This window comes from Drosophila mauritiana, chromosome 2L (assembly GCF_004382145.1).
Source record: "Drosophila mauritiana strain mau12 chromosome 2L, ASM438214v1, whole genome shotgun sequence".
Classification (NCBI taxonomy): domain Eukaryota; kingdom Metazoa; phylum Arthropoda; class Insecta; order Diptera; family Drosophilidae; genus Drosophila; species Drosophila mauritiana.
This window is the reverse complement of record NC_046667.1, coordinates 2,652,316-2,679,219: the sequence shown is the minus strand read 5'-3', so window position 1 is coordinate 2,679,219 and position 26,904 is coordinate 2,652,316. Positions and strand designations below refer to the sequence as shown.

The 26,904-nt window shown below is 45.3% G+C and overlaps 2 protein-coding genes across 2 annotated transcripts in view; one reads left to right on the top strand and one right to left on the bottom strand.

Moving 5' to 3' along the window:
* Positions 1–363: 363 nt before the first annotated feature.
* Positions 364–26,904, bottom strand: part of LOC117150288 (protein O-mannosyl-transferase TMTC1) — a 41,428-nt gene continuing 14,887 nt past the window's right edge. Inside the window, exons 3-8 of the mRNA XM_033317107.1 lie at positions 14,709–14,819; positions 7,859–9,276; positions 7,639–7,753; positions 1,006–1,486; positions 858–942; positions 364–780 (exon numbers count right to left, since the gene is read on the bottom strand). Coding sequence (XP_033172998.1) covers positions 440–780; positions 858–942; positions 1,006–1,486; positions 7,639–7,753; positions 7,859–9,276; positions 14,709–14,819 — 2,551 coding nt within the window. The 3' untranslated portion in view covers positions 364–439. The remainder of the gene's footprint in view (positions 781–857; positions 943–1,005; positions 1,487–7,638; positions 7,754–7,858; positions 9,277–14,708; positions 14,820–26,904) is intronic.
* Positions 23,221–24,395, top strand: LOC117150289. Its single transcript, XM_033317108.1, has 3 exons — positions 23,221–23,304; positions 23,361–23,645; positions 23,702–24,395. Exons 2-3 carry the CDS (start codon positions 23,386–23,388, stop codon positions 24,318–24,320), a joined length of 879 nt encoding a protein of 292 aa, XP_033172999.1. The 5' UTR covers positions 23,221–23,304; positions 23,361–23,385; the 3' UTR covers positions 24,321–24,395.

The following is a 26,904-nucleotide window of genomic DNA, read 5'->3' as shown; positions in this document are numbered from 1 at the left end:
GTCTCACCCACTCGTTGCCAGGACCTCTGGCTTCGAGCAAGCCTCTGTTTTCGATGCCCTTTGGCCTCAAGTCCTTTGGTCTCATCAGGCTTTTGTCTGCGTTTAAGAAACGTCGTCACCTGGCTCCGTTTACCCAAACGAAAGCTCCAAAGACTTGATATGGAAATAATTCGCAGCGCGGTTTGGCTTTCTGGAATTTGCGTCGGCAACAGATTGGCATGTTCACATAATGCTGGCTAAACTAATTGCGGCTGAAAGGAATGCGCCTTAAATTGTTGCTTTCGCAACAAAATATTTGTTTAAATGCCAGGATAAATGAAATAGAATCCTTTAAATACGGTAAACACCTTTCAATCATTGCTTTCTTTATTTTTACAAAATATATATTCTCTTCTATCTAAAATTTATTTACATTTTTTATTTCCCTAGCTGTGTATTCTCATTCATTTTCGTCCTTGTGCACATTCATCCTGGCCAGATTTGCTCTGCTGATGGCATGTCCTGGCTGGAGCTCCAAGGCCTTGTGATAGCACGCCACTGCTTCCTTCCGAAGACCACGCATCTGCAGAATGGCGCCCAGATTGGCGTGGGCATGGGCAGCCAGTGGCTGAAGGGTGACCGCTTTTCGATACCACAGCTCCGCCTCGGCCAGGCGATTCAGCAGACGCAGTGCGTCCGCCACGCATGATTGCAGGGTGTAATCGTGGGGCGCCAAGGCAGCGGCTCGCAAGCGAAGACTGAGGGCTTCATGATGACGCTCCTGCTGCTCCAGGAAGTCGGCTGAAAGGAAAAGTTATTGTAACATATATAAATTAATATCAGTACTGCTATAAACCATGAAAATGACTGATTCTTACCATAATGATGATGCGAACTGGGCTCCAAGGGCGCCAACTGCAGGGCTCTTTTGAACCAGGACTCTGCCTCCGCCAGGCGGCTGCCCTGCAAGTCCAATAAAATATGTTATTACATTATCATTGGGCATGTGGCATGTGGCAATCTTACATTCCTGGCCAGCGTCTGGCCATAGGTGACGTAGACTGCCCCCTGCTCCGGCTGCAATTGCAGGGCCAATCTCTGCTGATGCTCGGCCTCGTTCCAATCCTGCAGCTCCGCCAGGATTTCGCCGAGTCGCAGATGCAGCACAGCCCTCTGCTTTTGAGGCAGCAAAGGCAGAGCTTTTAGGGATTCCCTCAGCGCCGCAGCAGCATCCTGAAGTCTTCCTTCGGAGCGGTAAAGGACACTCAGTTGCAGGTAGCAGGTGTAGCGAGCCTCCACGTGGGCCCCTCGATCCCGCACCCCACTCCCCTCCAGACGAGCACCGGTCCGCAGCACGGAGATGGCTTCTTGCCGATGGTCGCCCAGGGAGATCAGGGATGTGCCCAGATTCAAGTAGGCCACCGCCAGCTGGGGTCGCAATTCGATGGCCCTGCGAAAGCATGGAACTGCCGAGCTGAAGTTGAGCTGCTTCTGGTGCACCACGCCCCTAAAATGTGGCAAGGAAAACAGGGTATAACATTTATCATCCATCAAATAAATTCTTAAATCCTTCCTAAGTTCTTTAAGTTAAAAGCATTGCTTAAATGAATGGTTTTCGAATGTTTTAATTGAAAGAGTGACTTTATTTCCTTGCTGTCTCTCTCGTTTTTGAGCACCAAAGCATCTTTTATTATTAAATTTTAGCCAAATGTTTTACAGAATTAAGCATAAGCCATTCTGGCACTTTGCCTTGCTTCTGCAGCCCAACAATGCACTTGAATTTCCAAGGAAATGCACTCTTCATAGTTTTTGCCCTTCACTTTACAGAAGGAGTCGTTGGAAAAAATTGTTTAAAAAATATGCGAAATGGAAAAGGGAAAACCAGGGAAAGTAAAGTTACTTAACTCGAGGGCTGGAGCCTCCAAAAGTGTTGGGAGTAAATTAACTTTGAGTTTGCTTTGCTGCGGTTTCCACCGGCTAATTGCACAGTGCTGACCTTCAAGTTGATTTTAGCCGGCTTCATTAAATCAACGGACAGCCGGATTCCCCCATCTCGATGTATATATGTGTATACATCGCCCACACATTTCCATATATATACACATACCTATTTCACTTGTCGTCTGGTGGTTATCCTCACATATCCCTACACATCCTGCCAACCCGGATGTCTGAGGCCCCAAAAATAGAGAACACAAAGTTTCGGCGGATCGCATGCATGGATAAGTGATTCTAAATAAAGGCAGCGTTTTGTTTGCAACATTCCAGAAGAATGTGGCAAAATAAAGCCGAGCCCAGATTGCTCCTATTTCTGCAAACCAGCCACATCTGCAGCAGCAACAAAATAATTCAAACAAACAGCGAGTCCTGAAAATGTTGTGTTGAGTAGCGACAAGGCTATAAAATCAACAAGAGGGTCGATTGTAAAGACTTCGGTTTTGGAAAAAAAGGGATTATGTATGCAGTTTTTAAAATCGGACAGGAATGTAATTTTAGTACAGAAGTGAAATAGCTGCTTAAAAAGAGGGAAGATTAACTTGTTGAAAATGTAAATATTGTTCTTCGATTTAATTTCGGAAGCTTCACACACAAATTAAATAAATAAATAAAAAAATATATTAATCCAGATTTTTGTTGTTTTTGCCAAGTAACGCAAATATAGAACCCTTTTCAGAAAAACCTACAAATTCACATTGTCATCGTGGGATGACTTTTAATATGGGCAGCTTTCTTCACAGGCCACCCCAAATTTATCTACGAAATTTACATATCCAACCCCATGGATTCGCCGATTAGCTTCTGCACCAGATACTAGATACTAGATACTCCACTTTGGAGTGGGTGAGCAAACTTTTCAATGAACACTCGCATATGCCGGCGCTTGGAGAGAGGGCTGAATTTGTTTAAATTTTATTTTCGAATGAGCAGCCATTCGACATTCCATGTTGAAAATCCCTCGTTGCCCACAATTTCACTCACCGATTTTCCAACCTCACTCTAAAATCTGTATGCTTCAGTTGGGGCTGCATTTCCACAACAAGGAATACAAAAAAAAAAAAAAAGAAATGGGGAAATAAAACAAGCGAAAAAAGGAGCCGAGTGAATGCATGCGAATTGCAACCGAACAACGCATGGATTTGCTCAACTGAATATTGAGTATTCTATTTTATACTATGCAATGCCATGCGGGCCAAAAGAAAAACAAGCCATGTTATTCTATTTATTTTCATGGGTTTCCCCCATTTTCCACCCTTTTTTTCTTTGTGCAGGTAAGCAAACGGCAACTGAACGAAAATAAAACGAGCAGAAAGAGTGAAAACGAGAAATCGAATTATACAGCTCAGTGATTTTTTGGTTTTGGTGTTTGGCTGCCTGTTACTTTGACTTTCCATCACCCACTTCCACCCACCACCCACCACCCATCTTATCCTTTGCTGTGGCATTTTGCAGCTAAAAATCAGAGCATCCCCGCCCGGCGCAGCAGCACAACAAATCCCTGATAGTTGACTGGCGCATCAGAAACAGAAGCAGCAGCTGAGGAGCTGGAGCAGGAGCAGGAGCAGGAGCTGAAGCTGAAGCTGCTCCTTGCAGCAGGGAGCAACAGGATGCTTTATGTTCCGGGCGGTGGCACGTGGCGGGATCGGAAAATCCATAGCCGCAGGGCGCAAGGTGCCGGCTAGAGATATCCCGGCTATTGATGGCTTACGAGTAAATAATGTACAAACAGCTGCTTATACGCGACGCACTGGCACCCCGGAGCTCCGTTCCCGGGCGCTTCTTCAATGGGTGGCTGCCGGGGTTGAAGGCCACCTGCCATTGATTTTCGATTAGAGAACAGAAAATTCTTAAATACCACACCACTCCATCCACGAGCCATCGCAGGTTCACAGCTCGCCACAGCGCTTAAAGCTTTCATTATGTAAACGTTTCAATCTGCTCTTATGACTTTCAGATTAAGCAGCGCTCATAAAATCTATTAAAATACAGAAAGTGTGCAACAAAGTAGTTCGTAAGTCAGAGTACTTAATTCGAAAAACATTTACATCAAAGCACCTAAAATCAGACTTGAGTTTTTCTGGTTTTCCTTAAAAACGGCTAGTTCTTCATTCAACTGAAATTTGTGCATAGTGTAGCCAAATTGGAGGCCATGGAAGAGAGGCTGCTCCGGCTGCATTTTGCAAGTGGACGGGGCAAAAATTCAATCAGACAACTTTTCGATAAGCTGCAAAGGCAACGCAGGCTTTCGCAGTGGGAAAGTGGGCGAGAAAAGCGTTTTAAACTTTCCACGGCACTAAAATGAAATCTCTGCCTGGGCTTCCCAGCACTTTGGACTTGGTCGGAGGCCAATGTGCCAGCGGCTAGGCATCCGGAGGAGTGGGAGTTGTGTCCAAAGCCATGGCCATTCACCCACTGAGTTGGCCAACGTCTAGTGTATCGTTTTGAGCCAAGTTAATAACCTGCAGGCTAGCGAAGCCTTAGCAGTTATGAAGTTCGCGCTTTGCTTTTATGTCATTGACATTATTTGAAATTTTATCTAAGCCGTCAACAGTTGTATTTTCTTTCTCCTCCGTTCTCCTCCGTTCTTGGCTTTTTCATATTTTATACAAGGGTCTTCCCCGAGGATTATGAAGGATATTGCGGGATTATGAAGGATACTGCGGCAGGATATTCTGCTCAGAGTACTTGTTACCCAATTAGAAGGGATAAGTAAATAGACTTTAGATGGGTTATACGGATTATTATAGTAATATTAAATGTTTAACTAATTTTAAATGAAGATTTAATGACCTTTTTCAATGCGGCTTTTATAAAAATAAAACAGTTTCTCGTTTTGTTCATCTCGTGCTTTATGCACTCATCACATTTCAGTGAGCAATAAATGAAAAATATTTATTAAATCTCATTCAGGTATTGTTAGAAAAGGGAGCCATGCATGATGAACTACACTTCTTTTCAAAAATAATCGTCAGTATGAGCATTAATGTAACAGTCTTCCATAAGCCGATAATCCGCTCATATATAAACACAGCCACAATAAGCAGTTTAAAGGGGCTTTTTCGGAGCCATGACGAGTGAAACAAAACGCTCTGGTTAAATATTTATTTAAATGAGGAAAAACGGAATTACTGCATATTTGGCTTCCATTGAAACAGAGCGCTTAATACACTCACGGAGTTTCCTACCCCACCACCGCCCAGTTTGCCATAGTTTTAGCATCCACTTTTCTCGAAACGAAGGCAATTCGGCGAAGAACGATTATGGTATTCATGACTGAGGTAGGAGATTCCGTTCCCCAGATGCTGCCATTGTCCGTGGCTCCCGGGAGTTCTCAGCAATTATTTGTATTGGGCTCGGGCTCCGCTCCTCAGCAGCCTTTTCCCCCGGCGGAAAAGCTGGAAAAATGACTTGGCAAGCGAGCGAAAAGGGATTTACCTACAATTTGCCAAAGAAGCAAAGCGAACGGATTTATTCTCCCCTTTTTTTTTTTTTGGAGCGTAAAGCCTATTATGTCAAACACAATAATCAACAACAAGCGGGTAGCAGCAGCAGCAACACTACTGACAACAGGGCGTATGAACAACGCTGCAAGGACACGCGGCTATTGGGGAAAGTGTGAGGAGTGCAAGGAGTGCGGGGAGTGCGAGCAGCTCGAGGAGCGGCCGGCAGTGGAAGTGGCGTTCTGCATATTCAAAAGGAGTGGAGCAGTCAGCGCACAAACGCCACAGTGGGGTTGGTATGAAAAAAAAACTAAAAAGGATTGGTACTGGACAACATTATCCATGTATCCATTATTAATTGATTGTTGTACTTATTATAAAATGTAAAGATGTGCCATATTAAATGTCCATTGTTAGCTATTCTGAGACGCGCGCTAGCTGATTGCCCCACTAATTGAATTCCACACATTTTTCGACAAGCACTTCCGCTTTTCTGCCCAGGGTGTCTTCGATGGGGCGCCGAGTGGCATTCGTTAAGCGTTGGCATGTTTGCGCTTCTCTCGTAATGCATAGTCCTGCTGCCCAAATCCCAGCGGAAGGACGAGCACGAGGACGAGGATGTGGCAGTCTGGGCACAGGGTTCTCAGTTGGCGGTCGCCGTTAGCGTCGATGCAACGAGTAAATTGCACTATGACTGTACAAAGCTGGCTCGGAGTGTGCCTGCTATATGTCCAAAGTAGAAGTGTCATTGGCCCCGGAAAATGGGAACGGGGGAGAGGGGTGGGTTTGGGTAAAGCCTGGGAAATGCGGGGGATAAGCAGGATGCCAACGTCATGCGTCAGCAGTTTTATTTTCTCATATGGTTGCATCAAGTGCAGCTTGTAAGCACAAATGCCAATTTCTCCCATGTTGTTAGTATTTTTCTATTCCGATTCTGATTCGGATTCAGATTCGGATTCGGATTCTCATTCCCATTCACATTCCCATCGCAGTCGCAGATATGCTATTGTTGTTATGTTTGTGCAGGACATTATATATGTCGGCGTTTTTGTTTATTTATTGTTTTAGAAAAGGGAAAAAGTCTCGAAATGCCGAGGAATGCAATTGTCGCAGCTGCTGCTTTATTGCATTGACGAACGTATTTGAGTTTGGGCATAAAGGATCGCAGACAGAAATGAATAGATGAATCTGGTGACAAATTGGGTCTGCACTTTAAGGCACATTTTTGGATGATTTGAAAACCCATTTAGAACTGCTCACTTATGCATTTGTAACTTACGAATTTCCAACTAATCTTTAGCAAACATTTTCCCAGCAAATATTGGTATAGGCCCCCAATCCTTACTTTCTCGAGAACCCTTTAAACGGAGCATGTGCCTTCGATGGAAATTCCAACTCCAACTCATGTGTACTTAGCAACCGGCCAGCAATTGCGAGTATCTCGAAGAATCAGAGTCTCACTCGTAAGCCCATTCAGTTTTGGCCTAATTAACAGCATATCTGCAGGGGATTAGGGTGCGCAATGGCTCTTGCATTCATTTCAGTCGTATTGTTTCAAAGGTTCCGTTGCTTCTGCCCCCCACAAAGGTACAAAAGGAGTACAACCGGCGGGAAAAAGGGGGTTGGAAGGGAAAAGCGGGGCGTGGCTGTGGCTGTGGGCGGGTAAAAAACTGAAACCAGCAGCTATTTGCTGTTGATGGCTGCCGAGTGCATGCAAATTGCCACCCAAAAGATGCAAAACATGTGCCCCCTGCGCTGGAGCTAAAGTTTCTGACCGAGTTGATTTGTATGCGCGATGCATCTGGACAGTCTTCGCCCGCCCAGGCCAACCCAACAACCCACTTCCAACCACTCTTTTTTGTCGCTTTTTCTCAGATGTTGTCCGAACGTTTTTGCCGGCAAACGGAAGAGGGAACAGAACAGCGACTACAGAAGCATCTGCCATTCGGCATTAAGAGCAGCCCCAAGCCAGCCACCCGTCGCCGCACCTTCGCACCACTGACCCACCATCGCAGCACCCAATGCCCAAGGTCGCGACAGCTATTCAGTTTGTGCTTTTGAATTTTCAAAAGACGGCCAGCAAAAACTGACATCATTTTGTGGATTCAGGCTCCGTGTTGCGCGGCTAAGGCGCGAGTCTCGCTTCAAAATGCAAAGGGTTTTCGGATTTTCGTGTTTCGCGTTTTTGGGCACCACCACATGGTCGGTAGCGTTTACTCACAGATTAAAGTGAGCATCAGCCATGGTGGGCCGGTGTCCAATGGCCATTCTCAGAGCGAGTTCCGCCTCCTCGTATCTTCCTTGGGCACTCAATACGCTGCCCAGGTTGCCCAGAGCTGAAATATATAGAATAATATATTGATTTTACCAAATGCTGGAGATAGATTCAAACTATTTCTTGTATTTTGTACATATGAATAACTAAGAGAGTATGCACTCACCCTTTGGAGGATTTATAGTGATGGCGCTGCGGAATAGCTGCTCCTCATCCCGCCAAGCCAAGTTGCGCCTGCAGGTGCGCAGTCCGTGGATGCCAAGGAGCAGTGCCAGGCCGCAGAGGAGCATCAGGCGGGATCGCCGGGAGCTATTGACCCGCTGCCAGAGATGGCCGAAACCGAGGCCAAAGAGCAGACAATAGCCAACACTCGGCAGATAGAGCACCCTTTCGGCCATTACGAATCCCACGTAGAAGAGCAGATTGCTGGCGGGCAGGAATGGCAACACCAGGAAGGCAGTGCCCAAGATGGGGGCTGCTGTCCATGAGGTGCTTTTCGAGGGCGAAGAGCTGGAGTAGATTGCTGACGCAGAGCGATAGCTGGGGGCATAGAGTTGGTGGTGGCAGGCACAGGTGAGGCCCAGCCAGGTGTGGCAGCTATTGCCGCCCAATCGTCTCAGTAGGGGCAGGGAAATGTTCGCCACCTCCGCAAAATCCATCGGTGAGGCTGCCCTACGCAGTCCAGATCCCTTCCACAGTATGGCAATTAGGGATCCGTAGAAGCCAGCCGTCAGGATATTTCGGGCATCCCAAAGCGTTCTGATCCGCGGCACAGCCTCCATTCCCCAGTCGAAGCTTAGCTCCTGTGGCCAGAGGAGAATCCCAAAGTTGGCCACTGGCAGGTACAGAAAAGTCAGAGTCCTAGTCCAAAAACAGAATTCATGGGCCGTCGGATTGTCGGCGGCCGAGAAAGCGGTGGAGGGGCGTGGCAGGAGGCTCAGTCGACAGTAGAGGGCGCACAGTAGGGTAAATCCCAAAATGCTAAGCGACCGGATGCGGCGCTGAAAGTTGAAAGAAGCTAATCCTGAGAAGGATCCATCACACACCTTATCGCTATTTTCCCGACCGACAGGCGACAGGACATCGCACAATCCGCACAGCAGCAGCGCCGTGATGGCCGTCTCCTTGCAGAGCAGTGCTGCCAACGCCAGGACAATGGTGAGCATGAGGGATCCCCACTCCCGGTTCATCATGTGGCGACGGTAGGAGAGGTAGGCGAGCAGGTAACAAACACACGCGGCCAAATCCGCCCTGCCCACCAATCCGGCCACCGCCTCCGTGTGGGCGGGATGAACGGCGAACAGAGCGCCGGCGGCCAGGACGCCCATGCGAGATGGCAGGACCGTTCTCGCCACCAGGAACACCAGCCACGTGGCCACACAGTGGAGCATTACGTTGACCAGGTGATAGCCCATGGGTGTCATTCCGCCGGCGAGGAAGTTCAGCCGGAAGCTGAGCACGCACAGCGGTCGCCAGGAGCCGTGGGATCCGCTGTCCACCAGAGGAGTGCCCCAGAAGTCGTTCCGCAAAAGATTGGCCAATGGGCGAGCTCCTGTCACGTCGCCATTCGCCAAGATGGCGCGCCTGTAAAAAAAGATAAAAGTAGGAACGTAAAGATTTTTGCAGTTACACTGACACAAAATACTTTTATTTACAAAAGCTTAGATAATTAGGAAGATAAATTATGGAATACAAGTGTTATTTTCGAACTAATTAAAATAAAGTGATATTTTAGATTTCATATAATGAGCTATATTTGGTGCTAATTTTGTGGCTCCTTATTTCTGGAAATTGATATGTAGACACTCGGCTCACATTACCTCTGCTCGGAATGGACAAGAACAACCTGTGGCACACCTGTCCAATTAATTAAAATGATTAATTGTACAGCCAGGACCTGGTCTATCTCTCCTCATTTCTCACACCTCCCATCTACAGTTCCCCAAAGTGGCCGGATCTCCCCGAGTTGACTCCTTTCGTCTCGTCTTTCCTGCTACACGAAGTCGGAGAGTCCTGGATTCCATGGGACCACTTCTATGGTCCTATTTATTTTGCTTTTACTTAGATTGGCTGAAACTTTGCGGTGGGTAATGTTTGCTATGCAAACGGTTACATTAATCCACTTATCATTCATATTATAAATATGTGGTTTTTATTACAACAAATTGTAAAATTGTAACCTATGTTTTTTTTAACGTACTCATTAATAGAAACCACTTTTTTATGGATAGCGTGTGCAATGGTCTGCTGTTCTTACTCGTGGCAATTTCATGTCTGCCCATTTTTATTGTCCTTTTGTTTTTGCACTCGGCATAAATATTGTTAAAGTGCCAAGCGACAGTTGACTCGCTTGCCCCGCCCCCTTTTTCGAGCGCCCCACCCCTCCCCCCACAATCGTCCTTGCTGTGCACTTGCCACTTGATTAATTGCCGATTTGCTGGCGTATTTTGTGCCTTTGTTGTAAAACAGCACACACACACACTGGAACAGCAAACAGCACACAGCACACCGGTGTCATTGTATTGGTGACGTGGTGGAAGGTCCTTGGTAATTGCCTCGCCGTTGTAGCGCTCCTTGTTGTCCTAATCGATTTGGCCGGCGCAGTGGCTCCGCTCCGGGTCAGGTGGCCATATAATCAGGGTTAGTTTGTTATCGGCGTTGTTGCTGCTGTTCTGCGGCAATTTATAGAGGGCTTGCAATAATACCTTGGCCATTTTATGCATAATTAGTTTTTAGATGTGCCCAGCAAATGTTATTAATTAACTTTCCAACTTTGCACAGGGCTCTCAGTTGGGTTCTCCGCAACAATATTGCATCAATATATTTATCAATGTCACTCGATTCGTTGAATTGAATAACTTTTAGGAGTTATAAATGACACAGTGTTGTGTAAATGTTAATCATTAAGTGCTATTTAGCCTGAATGTTTGATGTTTGGCAAAAAGTTAATAGTCCTGTTTAATCTGTGTGCGCGCTAATATTAAAATTTCACCAAATATTTCCCATTAATATGTATTTACATTGAATATTTGCCGATTTGCTGGCACATCAATTTATTATATTTATTTTACTTGTTGAACACTTTTTGAAATAAAATTCGTTTGATTACGCTTGCTTAAGTCACATTTTTAATAACTTAAGCGAGTATCGTTTCATTTCGCAAATGTTAAATTAATTTCATTCTGTTAAATAATGAAGTTATGTGCACTGATATTTACTTTGGCTTTTTTCTGCCCCCCGGCTGTAGTTTTAGGGTCTTTTGGGGTGCACAGGAGTTCAAAGGTCGGGCAAACAAATACGTATCCACTGAGCCCGGAGGCCACCGTGGGTTTGGAAAGTCCAAAGAAAAGTCTTGTGCAAACACATAAGTTAGACAGCATTTTGAATAAAAATTGGGCATTCAATTTAATATTTTATTTATCATTCGAATTCGAATGCCACGGCATGGGTGACCGGAAATGTGAATTGTGGCGGCGTTTGTTGCACGTGTGTGTGTGCAGTTCTTTCATTGCCAGGGATATGGTAATAAAAGACGAGGTGCTGCAGCATGGCGTTGCCACAAATTGGGTTTACAAATTCGCCGCAGAGACGTGCATAAAGCAGACTTATTGCCAAGAAGGACCTGCGTCGGTGCCCTTTTTTTCTGTAAGTGGTTTTCGGGTGCGGGATGCAGCCCCACTCATCTACACTTCACTTCCAATTGGCATTCCGAAGAAACCAGCGCCCCACTTCCCCGCATCAGCCGATCCCTTTTAGTTTGCGCCAAAGCAGCCACAAAAATGTCCTTGAGAGCAAACAAATTCTTATCGGAAGAGCACAAAGCAAAAGCACAGAACGCATATGAAGGAGCTGCTAAGTCGGAAATGCTCGCATGCTGGGCACAGTTGTGGCTGAAATACCAGGGTATTCTATCATATAAATCAATATACGCACGATAAAGTAATAAAATTAAACACTAAAAACTGTTTTAGGTAATATAATAATATAATTTAATAATAATTTGAATTATATGCTTTCAAGATGTATGGTATTATTATTTCTACTAGCTTGCAATCCTAATCTTATGACCGTTGCTGTACTACTCCTAGGCAAATTTGGGATATAGCTACTACTATTTCTGGCTGCAAGCGTTTCCAAGCTTCCTGTAGCTCAGAAAGGAACCAAAAATGGTTCCACGCCTCATTTGCAAGGCGATGTCAAGGTAGCGTTCGGGTATAAAAGAAATTTCATTGCATACCTCGGGGCGAATGCACACAAAAGACGTCTATTTGCGTTGGGAACTACGGGAGTGGGAAATGGAGAATGGCAGAGCTGGAGCTGGAGATGGGCTTAACTCCCGAGCCATCGAGGGGTCGAAGGTGAAGTCACCTCGAAGTCAGCGTCAACATTATCGTCATCAGCAGAATTTCCGCAGTTCCTTTTTTGTGCTTTATCATCGTAACTAGTGAGTGAATAGCAACAAGCAAAACATCAACACCCACCGACAACAACAACAGCAGCAACTGTGGTAAGGGGTAAGGGGGGAGGCGGTAAGTGGGCGTACTAGAGGGGCGGCGACAACAACAATGGCCGGCTTGAAGCAGCTTACAAGTGCGGCATGTTGCTGCCCTTATCGCTCGCTTTTCACTCTCAACTCAACCAGGAGGCCAGAGACAGGATCAGGATCCTGAAGAGAAAGCGGCGACAGAGGAGCAGGAACCAAGTCTCAGGCAATCGAGGAGGAACAGCCAGCCACAACACACTCGATGCACTGTGGAACCAATCAAGCAATTATCAAATCAAATTTATGAGATATATGCAATATGTATGGAATATTAGTAAGATATAAAACAAAAATTCTATATTTGTCTCAGACTATAAAATATAAATCTCTAACTACTTTTGCCAAGTTTAAATAGTTTAAATAATTACTCTAAAATATTTGTGATAGAATGTGCCTTAATATTTTGACTTTCTACTCCACTGTGGGGCTCATATACCACACACAAAAGCACCAACAGGCAAACAGGACTGTGGTTGGCTTTTGTTGAAGACAATATATCATAGCATCAGCACCGAATGTGGACACCATTCTTGCCTTCCGTTCAGTTCCAGCCGCCCGCTTTCCCATTTCCCCCTGCCCATTTCCCTGGCTACCCACAACATTTGTATTTGTTGCTGCCGCTGTGCTTATGTAAAGTGAAAATTTTCGATTTTATATAGGTACAAGAAAAAAGAGCACACATTTCTGTTACTCTGCTGGCAAGCGAACACCCAAACGGCCATCAAACCGCCCAACCATCGTTTGTGAGGAGCAGAGTGCCTAGCGTCCGGTGGTTGTGTGCCATCAAAATTACGTATACGTAACGTTGTTACTGCTGTTGTTGATTTTTTACAGCCGCTGTTGTTGTTGTTGTTGTTGCTGTCCTTTTAATACGGCACATAAATTATTGTAAGACTGCAGATTGGGGGATGTTTGGCAGGGTTTTGGTTTTTTTTACCTTTTGGAAAAATGGAAATATATCAACTTGAAGGTGTGAATCGGGTGACCAATAAAAGCGGGCATATTAAAGGTGCAACAGTCGCTTTAAAAAGTTCGAGCAGAAGCATACAAGTGGAAGAGTGAGCCACCAATCACACATAATTATATCACATTAGCTCAATTATGGACAAACTTCTCGATCGCCACACTTTATCAAAAAGTTGCCAGCCATAACTTATTAAAATCTCATATCTCCCTTTTGCAATTGCCAGCAGCAGAGCTTCCTTGTGCCAAAAACATGTTCTTCCCCTTCGGCAGCCCGATTCCATTGGTCTTTTTCCAGTTGATAGGAAACAAATTGAAGGGAATTCTGCCATTTAATAAATCATGTTTTGTCTGGCCCGGCTTGACAATAATAACTTGTGCTCGTGTGGTCATGTGGCCATGTTGTGGGATGACCGCAGAGCATGCGAAGGAACTGGCCGATAGGTGGGTTCCTCCACTGAGAAAAAACTTTTACTACTATGCTCCCTAATGCTTGGATTTAGTTTGGATTAAACTATATTTTTGTTCAGTGCTCAGAGTGCCAGTTCCAACTGGTGTTGGCAACTGCGTGAAAGTGACCGCAGGACCTTCCGCCCGAGCAAAAAACATAAACTCGCATCCAACTTTTCCGTGTGGCACAAAGGGGAAGCTGAGCTACATAAGTTGCGTTTATTATTTTTGTGTGTGTGTGGCGGTAAGTTTTGCGCTTGTTTTCTGGACAGCACAAAATAACGAGCAACGGCCAAGGCATCGAGCTGAGCACTTTGTGCATAACTGGCCCAGTCCCCTCCCCCACTCCCTTCCACCAATACAAACATCTATACATTCCCCCAATCCGCCAGGACAATTGTTCGCTGGCATTGTAGTTGAACCAGGAGCAGAACTTGCTGGCCCGCATGGTGAGAAGGCAGACCGGGTTGACTCCTGAATCCTAGGCTAGGAAGGGCTGGCAGGGCTGGCCGAGTCCTTGGGGAAATTCCTGTCCATTGTACATGACTTTTGATATTTATGGGTAATTTCGTTTGCGTTTGCAGCATTTCAATGCGGCCAGGTGAGAGTGAGAAGAGCCAGGTCCCAGCTCAGAGGGGCATAAATCAACATTTTGTTTTTTAATTTGCTCCATTGCCAACGCCGTCTGATTCTGAGGCTGATGCTGACAATGGCACTGGATGGAGGATCTGGATGCGCCGCATATATATCAACAATGCCCAGGCGATAAGCCAGCAACTGGTCTGCTTCAAGTTTTACAATTAGGCGGGCCGGGAATTTATGACGGTGATTTTATCAAATAAATGGCGGCACTTGGCGCACAATTAATAATAAACTTTTGTATTTTTCGGCTGCCTTTTTTCGTGCTTCGCATTGGCGACAAAGCATTGCCATTGGGCATCAGGAAAATAAAGCGGAAAAGCCAAGGGACCAAGGACGAGACACCCAAGCCAAACCAGACCATTTACCTTCGTCAACCTGCTGACATATGGAATTTTTAATTCGGTTAAATTTTTCTCACCTGTCATCGTAGACAAATCCAGCGTTAAGTGTGTTTAGGTACAGGACAAAAGCGAGTGCCGAGCAGCCGGCGAGTCCTGCGAGGTCCTTGTGGGAAAGCGTCGGCGACATGCTGCAGAAGGGAAAAGTGAGACAGTCAGTCAGAGAGAGAGAGTCGGAATATAAATATAAAAGTCGAGTGTCATAAAATATATGCTGAAATTCATTCCCGAAGCCTCCTCCGGCAGCAACGGCAAGAACAAAGCACTTAATCCTGACTGAGGCAGGTCCTCCGACTCGTCCAGATGGGCCATTCTCTGCGGCATTTTCGTTATGACAACATTTACATATTTTCCTTTTTTATCCAGCCGATGTTGTTGCCGTTGCTGATGGCCTTAAGCACGGTTTAATTACTTAATTTTTTTTTTTGTTCGGTTAGCAAATTCAAGGTGGGCGCCATTGAATTTTTGATACATTGTGTAAATACATTTAAAAGGCATTTATAGAGTTCGAATAAAGAACACTGTGAATCTCATTTGAATATCATGTTGTTAAGCTTCTAAGTTCCCAGTATTGCCAGTGAGCATTGACAGCCATTAAGGAATAATTACCTTTACCAAATCCTTTCGCCAACAAAGCACACCTATTTTTGGCCATCGAACCCCTGCACAATCAGCAATCAAAACTGTTGAATGCAAACAAACCGAAACGCACGTGCCTAATGATTATTGCCGCAGTGGGGCAAAGTATCCGTAATGGAATGGAGTGGAATGATAAGGGACGGCGTTGTTCCGGCTGGACAAATGCCGCCATCATCGTCCTCATCACCATCATTGACGTAGTGCCAGTGTAGTTGTCATCGTGGTGGTCAGCGTGTCTGTTCTGGCTGAACTCGTTTGTCATGGCATTCTTCGCTTTATATTAGCCGCAGACATGTTGTGTCTACGTGGAATCCGTCTATACAATTCCCCCGCCACGAAGGCCCCTCCCGCGTAACCCCTTTCGAATAACCAACACACCCCGTTGTCGGAAATTAAATGTTACGACGACATTCTGGATCGTCCTGCCAAGCGAAACACCGAACATGCAATACTGGAGCACAGCCTCTGAAATGCAGAATACGGCGATGGCGATGGCAATGGCAATGGCATTCCCATTGTACTGCTCCCCCAATCGCATCCCGGAATCCCTAACCCAGTCCGGTCGAATCTCCATTCTCATCTGCTTTCGGTTGGTGTTGGCCATGCTTGTGTTGTTGTCATCATCACCATCAGCGCCATTTACGAATAATGAGTGTGGTCGGTGGCTCAGCGGCTCATCGGCTCAGTGGGTGGCTGGGTATCTGGGTGGCCAGATGACTGGATGACTGGGCCGGCGGATTCTCGGACCAACTGAACAGTCATGCCTTGGTCAGGACACGAAAATTGTTATCTAGCACATTGCAGACGTATGTATGTATTTGCCCACGTATGTACACTGCTACTGTAACTCTGATCCAGATTCGGATTCAGATTCAGGATTTAGGCGCAGACGGGGTAATGCGAATTAAGTTCACAGCAGTTGTAAATGACAATGGTATTCTGCTCTCTGGGTACCCAGGTAAAACGATTTATCAAAATCGAAGGCAATAATAAGCTGGTTCTAGTTTTGATACCTTTTAAAAAAACGCAAATCAAAATAGTTACGAAAATAGCGAAAAAAGGCTATTTGATTGACCTGTTCATATTTCACTAAATATTTGTCTAAATTTATCATAGTTCCTGGTATCGCAGTTCCCAAAATAGTAAGATTTCCAGCTATTATGAACACACAAATCCCTGAGACGAGGGCACTCCCACATCCTTTGAAGGAGCGACCCATACCCTGCAAGGACTCCCTTTTCGGCTTCGCAATGACGCTGCTAATGAGCTCTAATAACGATAATGACGATAATGACGCCCACGCAAATAGTAAATGTGAATACACTGCTCATATACGAAATACTTTCATAAATACATCCATGGAATGGGAATGGGTCGGATGAATGGCCGTCATTTGCCGGGGATGATGATGGGGTCTATGGCCCAGGGGATGCAACTGATTGGCTCTGTCGAGGATGAAAGCGATAGTTTGCCGGAATGTGCCTCTTAAATATAATGATTTCCCTAAAAATACCAAAGTGATTTTCGATGAAACCGGCTGAATGTCTGTCTATGCAAACTCATCAGTAACATTATTTTCGGAACTCCTGCAATGATTCGTAAATAGAAATGACTTCAAATATCATAGAGATTAGGTTGACCTAATTTTATGTTGTTATTTCTCGTTATTTATATTGAGACTACAGTATGTAGCTTATAATTATGTTTTACACAACATTTTCCATTTTTTTTGATTTTTTTGAGTGTTTTAATACTCAGTTTAAATTTCAATACGCAACTGCAAAGCGTAACCACAAAAGAACAAATTAATTGAAACAATTTAAACATAATTCGAAGCGAATTAAACAAATATCCGCTACACAGACATGGGATTTCCTTTCGGGCTTTTGCCGGCGCTCTAATGACATCCCGTAATTCCCCACTGATACTTTAAATAACCGCCTTAATTATATTTATTGATTTTTGCCCTTTAAGCTTTGTATTTGCTGTGCCTGCAGGCAGAACTTCAGGTCGAGTCGGTGTCTTTCGAAGTTCCGCGCAAACTTAACCCTGACAAACGTCGCCAGGTGTTGGGCCAAAAGTTGAGAACAAAGCGCAGACAGGACCTCCTCGAGCAGTCCAATTAATTTCGATTGTCGAAAATAAAGCGAGACAATCACAGGACGACGAGCGGCAAGTATATATTAATCAAATGGCGCCACAGACGAGGACAGCCAGCTGGTGGCGGGGAAATCGAGGCAAGCAGCAGTGGCAGAAGCGAGCAAAACGAGGACATCGAGCACCCTCCAGACGTGTCCTGTCTGCAGACATGAAGAGGCCTCAAGGTCCTGACGAAAGGCTCCTCAGCTGGCGTCGGGTATTACTTTGCTAATTTTCCTGCGCCAGACGCGAGCCATCTGTCCTTGCATCGTGACGATGTATTTCTACCCCGTAATTGTGCCAAACTCTAACTAGTCTATTAATCTTGCTATTTTAGTAGCTAGCTAAGGAAGATATTGTGAAAAGTTGAGGCGGGCTTGTTAAGTTTGTAGTGCAAAATATATTACTGCCTGCTCTTAGACAGACAGCTTTATAGGTCATGCAACAACATTGAGTGCAGGATATCCTTCAGTCGTGTCCTTTTCATTTCGACTGCATGCGGCCAAGGACGCGCTCGAAAAGTCAAAGTGCAATTAGCAGGCAGCTGGCTTCTGTCGCTGGCTCCCTTTTTATTTATCAGTGCAAATATTTATTTTCAATTTCGTATGCAAATGTCGCAGTCGAGCTTCCTCCATTAATCACAGCTGCACAGTTGGCGGCGTCGCGAGTGGCCGGAATGGAAAAAATAATTAGGTTGTCATGTTTACGGCGCTGAAATTAGCTGGCAGTATCGGGGCGGGACATCTTTGATGTTGATCTCGCGCAGCGCGAAGGAATTTGCAAAGGCGGAAATTTCCATGACTTTTCATTTTTTCACTTGTTCACATTTCATTTTTTTTTCCATTATTCAGCTTAAGAGCTGACCCTGTTTCTGGGCCAACTGGAGACGGGCGGAAGTTGCAGCAAAATACGAGCGCAGCACACCTTAAACCGGAAGCGGAAACATTATTCCCAAAATGTCAAAAAACATAACAGAAACCCATTAGACACACTTTGTTTCTGGGTCAGCCGGCAGACTTCCAACTTCCCAAAAGTGAAAAAGTGAAAACCCAGGAAGGGAAAAAGTCGAAGCTGTCTGAGGGGGAGAAATTGAAACAAAACGAGTTGAATGGGTGGGCGGATGTACGGAAACTGACCAGGCCACTCTCTATTTCCCTCCCTCTCTCTCTCTCTCTCTTGCACTCGGTCTGTCCCTCTCTCTCTCTCTGTCCGAAAACCCGGTTCGCACGGAAATCAAGTTGTGTCAACAGCTTAAAAGCCAAAATGTAATAAGCCAGGGAAATGTAATGTAATAAAATATCAAATATAAAATGGCGATGGTCCTGGCAGGGGAGCATTTGTTGCCATTAAAGTTTTACTTTGAAATTGGAAGCAGAGGGCCTTGGAAGTGGGTGGAAAAGTGGGACGTCGCACTCAGCTGAGCGTAAACCACTGAAGAAAGTCTGGGCTTTAAGGGTACAGCATCGCTTGTATACCCTAACATTTAACCATTTAACAGTTTTAGGGAAACAATTTAGGCAAGAAGGTTAAATTTATATCGTGCCAATTATTTCTATGAATTCTCTAAAATCCGTAAAAATACGAGTTTATGGGTAATTCCAGATCGAAATAAGTGCAGAAACTTTCAAATGCATAAATAAAGCCGCAAAAAGCGATTAAAATCTGTGCTGGAGCTGGCAAATAAATATTATTGTGGCAAGCTTAAGGCCAAAGTAAATATGCTCGTGCCAAGTGCCATAAAACGGATTGCTTGCCTTGGATTTTGTGCAGCCGCAAAATATACAATATTTTATTATTGTTGCCCCGAACAGTATGCAACACTTTATTTCAGCGCTATGCGCTTCCGTTTCGGCTTGGATTTCCTTTCGTCCTGCGCCCCCGCCCCCGTCGCCTTGCCCGCGAAGCCAAAGGACCTGGCTTTCGGCAGATCTGGAACAGTTCCAATCCTTGACTCCTTGGCGTTTGCGCTGGTGTGAGTGCCAAAAGTATGCTAGATAGCTTTTGCATGCGATTTGAATGAGCACTAACGGAAATCGCGCTGTGTTTGAAATTTTTTGTGTCCTTGTGGATGGATAGAGCAGCACATGAGTGCCACTCGAAATCATTTTAAAACACTCGAAATCTGCTTTATGCTCAAGATTATTTCAGCTTGATAGTTTTCCTTGGCCAACTGCCTGCGGGCCAGCACTTCATTGAGTAGTTTGAACTTTAAGCGCAAGAATATCGAATTAATTGGAAACTCTTTGCCCCTAAATATCCCAGTGCACAATGCAAACTTTTCCAATTGATGTGCCACATAATTGAGTCCACAATCGAAAGTTCGGCGCCGTTCTTCAAACCCCCCATCAATGGGACATTGAACCAAACAACGAATAAATGTTTGCAAACTTCCTTCTCACCGGGTTTTGTTCATTCTGCGAGGTTATTTATTTTTTCCACGAATAAAGAGTTCAATCAACCCATTGTTAGTTGTGCGGAACAAAAAGTTGTGAATACTCAGACCTTTTAATGGCCAGTCCCGTGCCGAATTCCCAGGCCCAAATTCAAATCGAAGGCTGGGAATCAATACGGGGGCGGGGCGATTCGGGCGGCGTTAATTTGATGTCTTGCAGCATGTTGCACGCAATGTAGATGGTAATTAGGTAGGTCCGGGAAATGTCTGCAGACGGGGCGGTATTTGCTTCTTAATTGCGTAAAGCAAGCGTTTGATTGCTATTTGCTCAGCAATTGACATTAAACAGTTAGGCCAATAAAAAATTAAAACGGAAGTCCCGCAACAACGGCCATCAAGTGCGAGTTTCGGCAAATATTTAATGTGTTTTGGGTTTGGGGGGGTGTGAGACTAGTGTTTTAACCCCCAGCCTAATGACTAACTAAACAAGCTGTTTTCCTTCCACCACCGCCGCAGTGCCCATATTAAAATAACAATATTATTATTAGCACAAACAGAAAACGGTCATTGGCCTACCCCCAATCGAAGAAGTCAAGAAACCTCAATTAGGCTGTCAATCAACACATCGAATGGAGCCGCGTCGAGTCGAATTGCCTCGTTTTGGCCGTCGACATTCCGCCAAATAATAGAGCTATTGATTTTCTAACCCCTCTAATGACGCCCATGGGCGCCGAAGGGGCGTTCTCTGACATGCCCCCGGCAGTCCTTGATCGGCTAATTAGCTGCCTGTCCGCGGAATGGATTGCTCCTGATTTTCCCACTCTTTAACTTAAAACGGCAGCCAAGTCTGCAAATTAATCTGGAGGCAATTTTTGAAGGAAGTCTTCTCCACTGCTGGATTATACAACAAAATGAGGCATACAACGAATCATTGAGATGCAGCTCATCCATTTCCATTGACCGAAGGGAAGACACTTGAAGATGGCGTACACGAAATGGTGAAAAGTCGAATGGAAATTCGGTGAGTGAGTACGGGCCACTTTTCGTCAGTTGATAAACGACCGGAACTGCAAGGGACTGTCAAATCTGAGCCTTTGTTCGATTTAATTATCGGTTGTACAAAGAGCTGGGCGGGCGAAATCTTGCCGGGCTTCGAGGGCATATCCTTGTGGCATGTGGCGTGTTGCAGGGATGTAACAAAAAACCAATAATGAAAGTGGAGTTGCAATGCCGGCGATGTCAGTCCCTTGCAGCATCCCACTGCCCCACCGGCAAGGAATGCCCTCCCCTTTATCGATTAGCGCGTGTAACAGCTTTTACCTATGGGAATGTGAGTGCACTGAAAGAAAATTCGCTTGCAGTTTATTCAAAAAATGCTCTAGAAATGCTTAGCTGTTTAAATGTTAAAATACTAGTATGTAACTTATTTCTTTCAGTGCCATTTGCAATGCACACAAACAAGCAACTAAAATTACTGTAGCCGATGACCTCGCTGCACCGCCCCCCCCCCATTGGGGCTTAGGAAAGTGGGGGCGGGGTCAAGGGGAGGCACATGTGTATGTATGTGTGTGTGTATGTGGCTAGCAGAGCAAATGACGCTGCAAATGAAAGCAGGAAACGTTGCCGCATTCATTCATTTTACACACAAAAGCCATTAACCGCTTTGATTCCATTGTTTTGTTTGTCATCATCATCATCAGCAGAAGAGCAGCAGTAGCAGCAGCAGCAGCAGTGCCAACAGCAACATCACTTCCAAACCCAAAGCCAACCAAACCAAATCCCGAGCCCAAACCCAAACCCAAGCACCATTTCCCGTTTCCCGGTGTAAGTCCCCGCACTCCTGGCCATTTTCAATTCCCCACTCTCGCCAGGAGGTCACGGGTCATTGGAGGACAAGGGTATGGGGCGAAGTCAAGGCTGTGATTTACACGACTAGCCATTTGATTTTTAATGGAGCCACCATCATAGAACCTGTCACTAAATCCTAGGACATTGACTTTATTTAAGTCGCAATGTCTGGATGAAAAAGTATCCTTCGGATGTTCAAATTACCCACTATATGTATGCACTTATAATTCGATTACAGCTTTAATTGGAGTAACCAACAGATCTATTTATTGCTTCTGCGGGCCTTTTTCTTTACCTTCTCACCTATGACCTGCGGATATGTGCTGTTGGGGGAGTTTTAAGCCGGGCACTTTCACCCATTTGCCATTGTTGTCCCTCTTGCGCCCCAATATTATTATTATTGAAAGACTTTTGCTGAGCTGCGGGTTTTATAAAGTGCCTGCGGCATGGCTTCCCTAGACCAGCACCGCCATCGTCGACCGTGGACTCCGTGGATTCCATGGATCCCGTAGACCGTCTCCGTCCGCCTCTGTCCGTCCGTCCATTTGTCCGTCCGACGCTGGCAAAAAACGACTCTTGCGGAAAAATCAACATTGCACAAAAGTTTTCAGCGCTCCTCGCACCGCCAATCTCCGGCACCACCCACTGACACCACCCGCTAGCGCCCACTGGCGCCCACTTACACCCACTTACACCCACCGACGCCACCGCCAACGTCATCGTTCATTTCGCTCCCTTTGCATTGCTTTTTTGTTTTGGCTTAGCGCTGATGATGTATGCACTTTGAAAAGAGTTGAGCAAAGTGGTTTTTCGGGTTTGATGAGCTAACGTCAAGTCCTTCGGGCGCGCCCGGCCTTGCCACGCCCACTTAGCCGCCCCCCCTTTTCCGGCTGAGAAATATGAGTTGGTGTGGGTGTTTGATTTCCTCGTGTCGGTGTGTTTGATTTGCACTGCTGCATAAAGTTATTAATGGACTTCAATGGGGTTTCAATTATGCAATTTCTGCGATTTGAATTTGAATGATATTTTGATTGTTTGCTTGCGTTTGTTAGAGGATTCCCAAAATTGATGCATACAAATGCATTGTTTTAATTTAATCATAGAGCTAATGGTCTTGCTATGGGACTCAGTCGAGCGCAATTAATTGTTAAATAATTCACTTTTCGAATTAAAATGGCCAGAATTCAACGAGTTTTTCAACATCCAAATTTTAATAGCCTTTGATATTTTAGCATCGTTGCGTTTTAATTCATTAAGAAACTTCTCATTGGCATTCATATTTCATCAAAGGTGAAAAAGGGCACTTTAGTGCGAACATCGACCATTATCGAACATTATATGATTAAATTTGTATTCGATTTCAGTCTTATACTATATTTTTCTTTAATTTAATATCAATTTTTTTAAAGCTCAAAGAAAATATTTTTAATAGACAAAAATTAAAAAATGCGCTCGAAATGAGTTCAGGGCTGCATCTTTACCGACTTATCGACATGGCGTCTCTGCTCTTAAGAAGATCTGGTCCCTCTAAATTAGGCTTTTAGTTTAATTGGTATTTGCAGCGTTGAGTTAAATCGAATTGGAATAATTTCATCCAGGTACGATATACTAAGAGATACTTAAAGTGCTTCCGCTTACTCTCGTCGATCGTCAGAAACAATTCGAATCGCTCAAAGCCCATGGAAATCCCGATCAACAGTAAAGTCATGAACAAGGCATCAACGTCCCGGAAAACGCCACTTGAGGATGCAAAACTGTCGACTTCTGATCAAGATCCATCCGATCCCCACGTCCTGGCGAACAAAGGAAGGGAAGGAGGCCAGGAAAAGTCCATGCCCATCGTGAATCCAAGGAAGCCGAGGCTGAAAGATGGGCTGAGCATATACGAAAATGTGGGCAAACTGGGGGAATTAGAGCGATACTTGAACATTATATACAAGTGAGTTGGAAGCGCAAACTAAATGCACAACACTAATTTGTATCTCATCCTCGTAGACCCTTCTACTGCTTGGCCCTGACCACGAGCAAGTTTCATCTCATGAAACTGCACCTGGCTTTGAAAAGTACGGCATTCGACCCCAATAAGCATGCGGCCTTGTACGTCTATCGCTATTCGCCGATTCGCAGTATAAAGATCTATCCCCATGGCAACATTTATTGTCAGGCCTTTAGCAAGAGCAGCGCCCGCATTGGCCTAACCCATATATTGCGAGAGCTGATGTTTCTGGGCTATGCGCCTCATTTGCGACGGCTGAAGACGAATGCGGTCAACGCCACCTTCAGTGTGCCTTTCAATCTGAGTCTGATGCAGTTCCACCTGGAAAATCCGGTAGTGACCCGTTATGACACCTCGAAGTTTCCGTTCCTGGTGTACAAGATGATGGAAACAACGGTCCAGATAGCCATCTTCCCCACGGGCTACGTAATCGTGCTGTTCGCCACCAGTATGGAAATTACCAAGTTGGCCATAGCCCACACCCTGCCCATATTGTACCGCTTCAAGGATCCGAATCAGGCTGAATGCAAACTGAGCCTCACCAGTGGCGATATCGACTATAAACTGCTCTGGGAGAATCATTTCCAGAAGAACGGCGACAGGACCACCGATTGGTAAATCCCTTAAGATAATCCATTTGTCATTTCAGCTCGTTTTAAGTTGTTCCCACAATAAACTATATTTTTCACTGCACACAAGTTTTCCCCCTTACACTCTCAAGATCTTGAGACGCCTCATAAATGTCGGAAAAACGCCCGGAGACACTGGAGAGTTCTATGCCAGCTTTAAATGGGTCTCAAAACTTTGTTTTAATACTAAGCCACAAGTCATTGCCTTTAAGTGGCGTCAGTCCACATCACTCGCATATTTACAATGCAGATTTGCCACTGCACTCCGCCCGGGAAATCGAATGTTTGCAGTGCCCAGCCACCTGGGGGATATGGTTTCGAATGGCTATAGTGGTGGCTCCACCACTCCTGGGTGAGGTGCTGGCACACCGACTAGCATAACAAAAGTGACAGCGAGCATGACAAAACCGAGCGAAATCGAATCGGTAGCGAAAATGTGTCAAATGGAATTGGAAACCGGCGGCTCCATCACTCCTGGCACCCTGGCACCACCAACCCAAAAGCCACACTCCTGACCAGGTGGCTTCGATTTGTGCTGGCCGACATGAAAAACAATTCAGTGTCATATTTGTGTGCCCGCCTTCGGTGTTTGTTTTGTAAACGCAGCTCGTCGGAATCGCCTCGGTGGCTTAGGTCCTGTTGGGATGCGGGGATGCAGCTCCCAGTTTTGTCCAGTAAAGTGTGGATAATTTGGAGCCCTTTTTCTGGCCGACTAACTAACTTCGCTGTTTGCATTTCCATATGGGTAAAGTGCTGCTGAGGACGTTAGTGAAATCAGTTTTAACATTTTCCGGTTAATGGCAACTTTAAGCAGATCGAATTTTCAGGTCAAAGCATTATTGCATAATAAAACCAAGTAATGAATATTTTAATTCGCATTCCACAGCTGCGGTGCAATTAAGTTAATCAAATAGTGCAATGGTTTCCCTTTGTGGCTCATCCGGAAACTAAGTCCACATAAGTAAGCACGCAGTTTTTGGTGGATTTGCGAGCTTAGTGCTGCGCAGTGGATTCGGATTAAGAGCTTAAGTTAAACAAAAATTATATGTATTTACGCTGAAAAAGAAATTAACTAAAATCTGCCCATTTGAATGCCAGGCGCAGAGCTAAAAATGCAAAAAGTAATTAATATTCTTGTGTTCGTGTGTCCATGGCGTGGTGGTCCGAAGGATTCGCATCCCGCAGGACAGTGTGGTGAGTGGAGCTGCGCCGGACTGCATTTTCATAATTCCAGGACAACAGCGAACAAAACGCTGGGGAGAGTCGGCCCTCCCAGGAGCGGCAAAAACGAGAGGAGCGAAACGAAACGAAGCGCAGTAAATTCCGACGCACTGGAATTTATGCAGCAAATATTAACTTACCACACACATACACCAACACTCACACATTCGAGCGAGTCCTGCCGCATAAATCCAAGTAAAGGAACGCAAAGGCAAGGACATGGGGCAGCCAAATGATCCCCAACCACCCGACTTGTGCTTGGCCAGCAAGAAGTGACAACAAAACTCATTAGCAGAACCGGCGACCGTGACCGTCGCGCAAATGGGCGTGGCAACCCGCCGCCCCCCTCCCCCACCGCGCAGCCACGCCCACTTTCGCCTGCACGGTGTGGGCGTTGGCCGCCGGTCAACCGCAGCCCGGGAAATCGGCGGAAAACTCCAGAGTCCGAACGCGGAGAGCCACAGAAAAACGCAGCGTGCACTTCCGTTTCGAGGCGAAAAGTTCCCATTCCCATTTTAGTTCTCGCTATTTTATTCATATTTTCACAGGCTGCACTTTATCTTAGTGCGGCGGTCTTAGTTGGCGAAATTGTGTGCAACCACGAAAATCTAATAAGCGCGCAAATTTGTTGACATTGCGCAAATGTTTTTTACGGGCCTAGCAGGAGCAACTTTCGCCAGTTCAGACCAGTCCAGTTTGGTTTTGCTTGGTTCAGCCCCCCGAAAAGGGGCAGCTCCTTCGTTAAAGATGACTGACTGCTGGTCTGGTGGCCTTGGGCCTTAACCCATTTCGAGGCAGTGGCAGATCCTCCTTTTTTTTTGGTGGCTCTGGACAAATGAAAAGTTGCGCTCTGCGCCAATTCTCAAATAATTACGGTGGCCAGAAGGAACGGTCCCTCGGGGCGGATACGCAATAGTTTAGAAATTATCTCTTCCAACGGAATGCTGATGAAAGGCTTTCCAATTTGCGCATAATTATGGTGCTAGATATTTGAATGTGACATTTTTGTAAGCCAATGGAAATAACTACCACATGAAATATTTAATATCTTAATATTTTTGACGAGAGTCTATCTAATTACTATTTTGCTCCGTAACCATTAGAGATTACTGCAATAACTTTCCAAAAAATAAAAGTATTTTTTTATAATGTTGCAGTTCCCTTTAATTTGGGGTCAATCAATTTCGCAAGTAATAAATGGGTTAACGTAAAAACAGGAGCCGGATGAAAGGAATGACTCGAGATGGCCACAATCGCAAACAGCAACTTTCTCGTGTTTTTTCTGCCTTTGACAAGTCGGGCGCGATGGTGCGTAAACCTTTTGGCTTTTGCACTTCTGCGGCAAGGTGAAG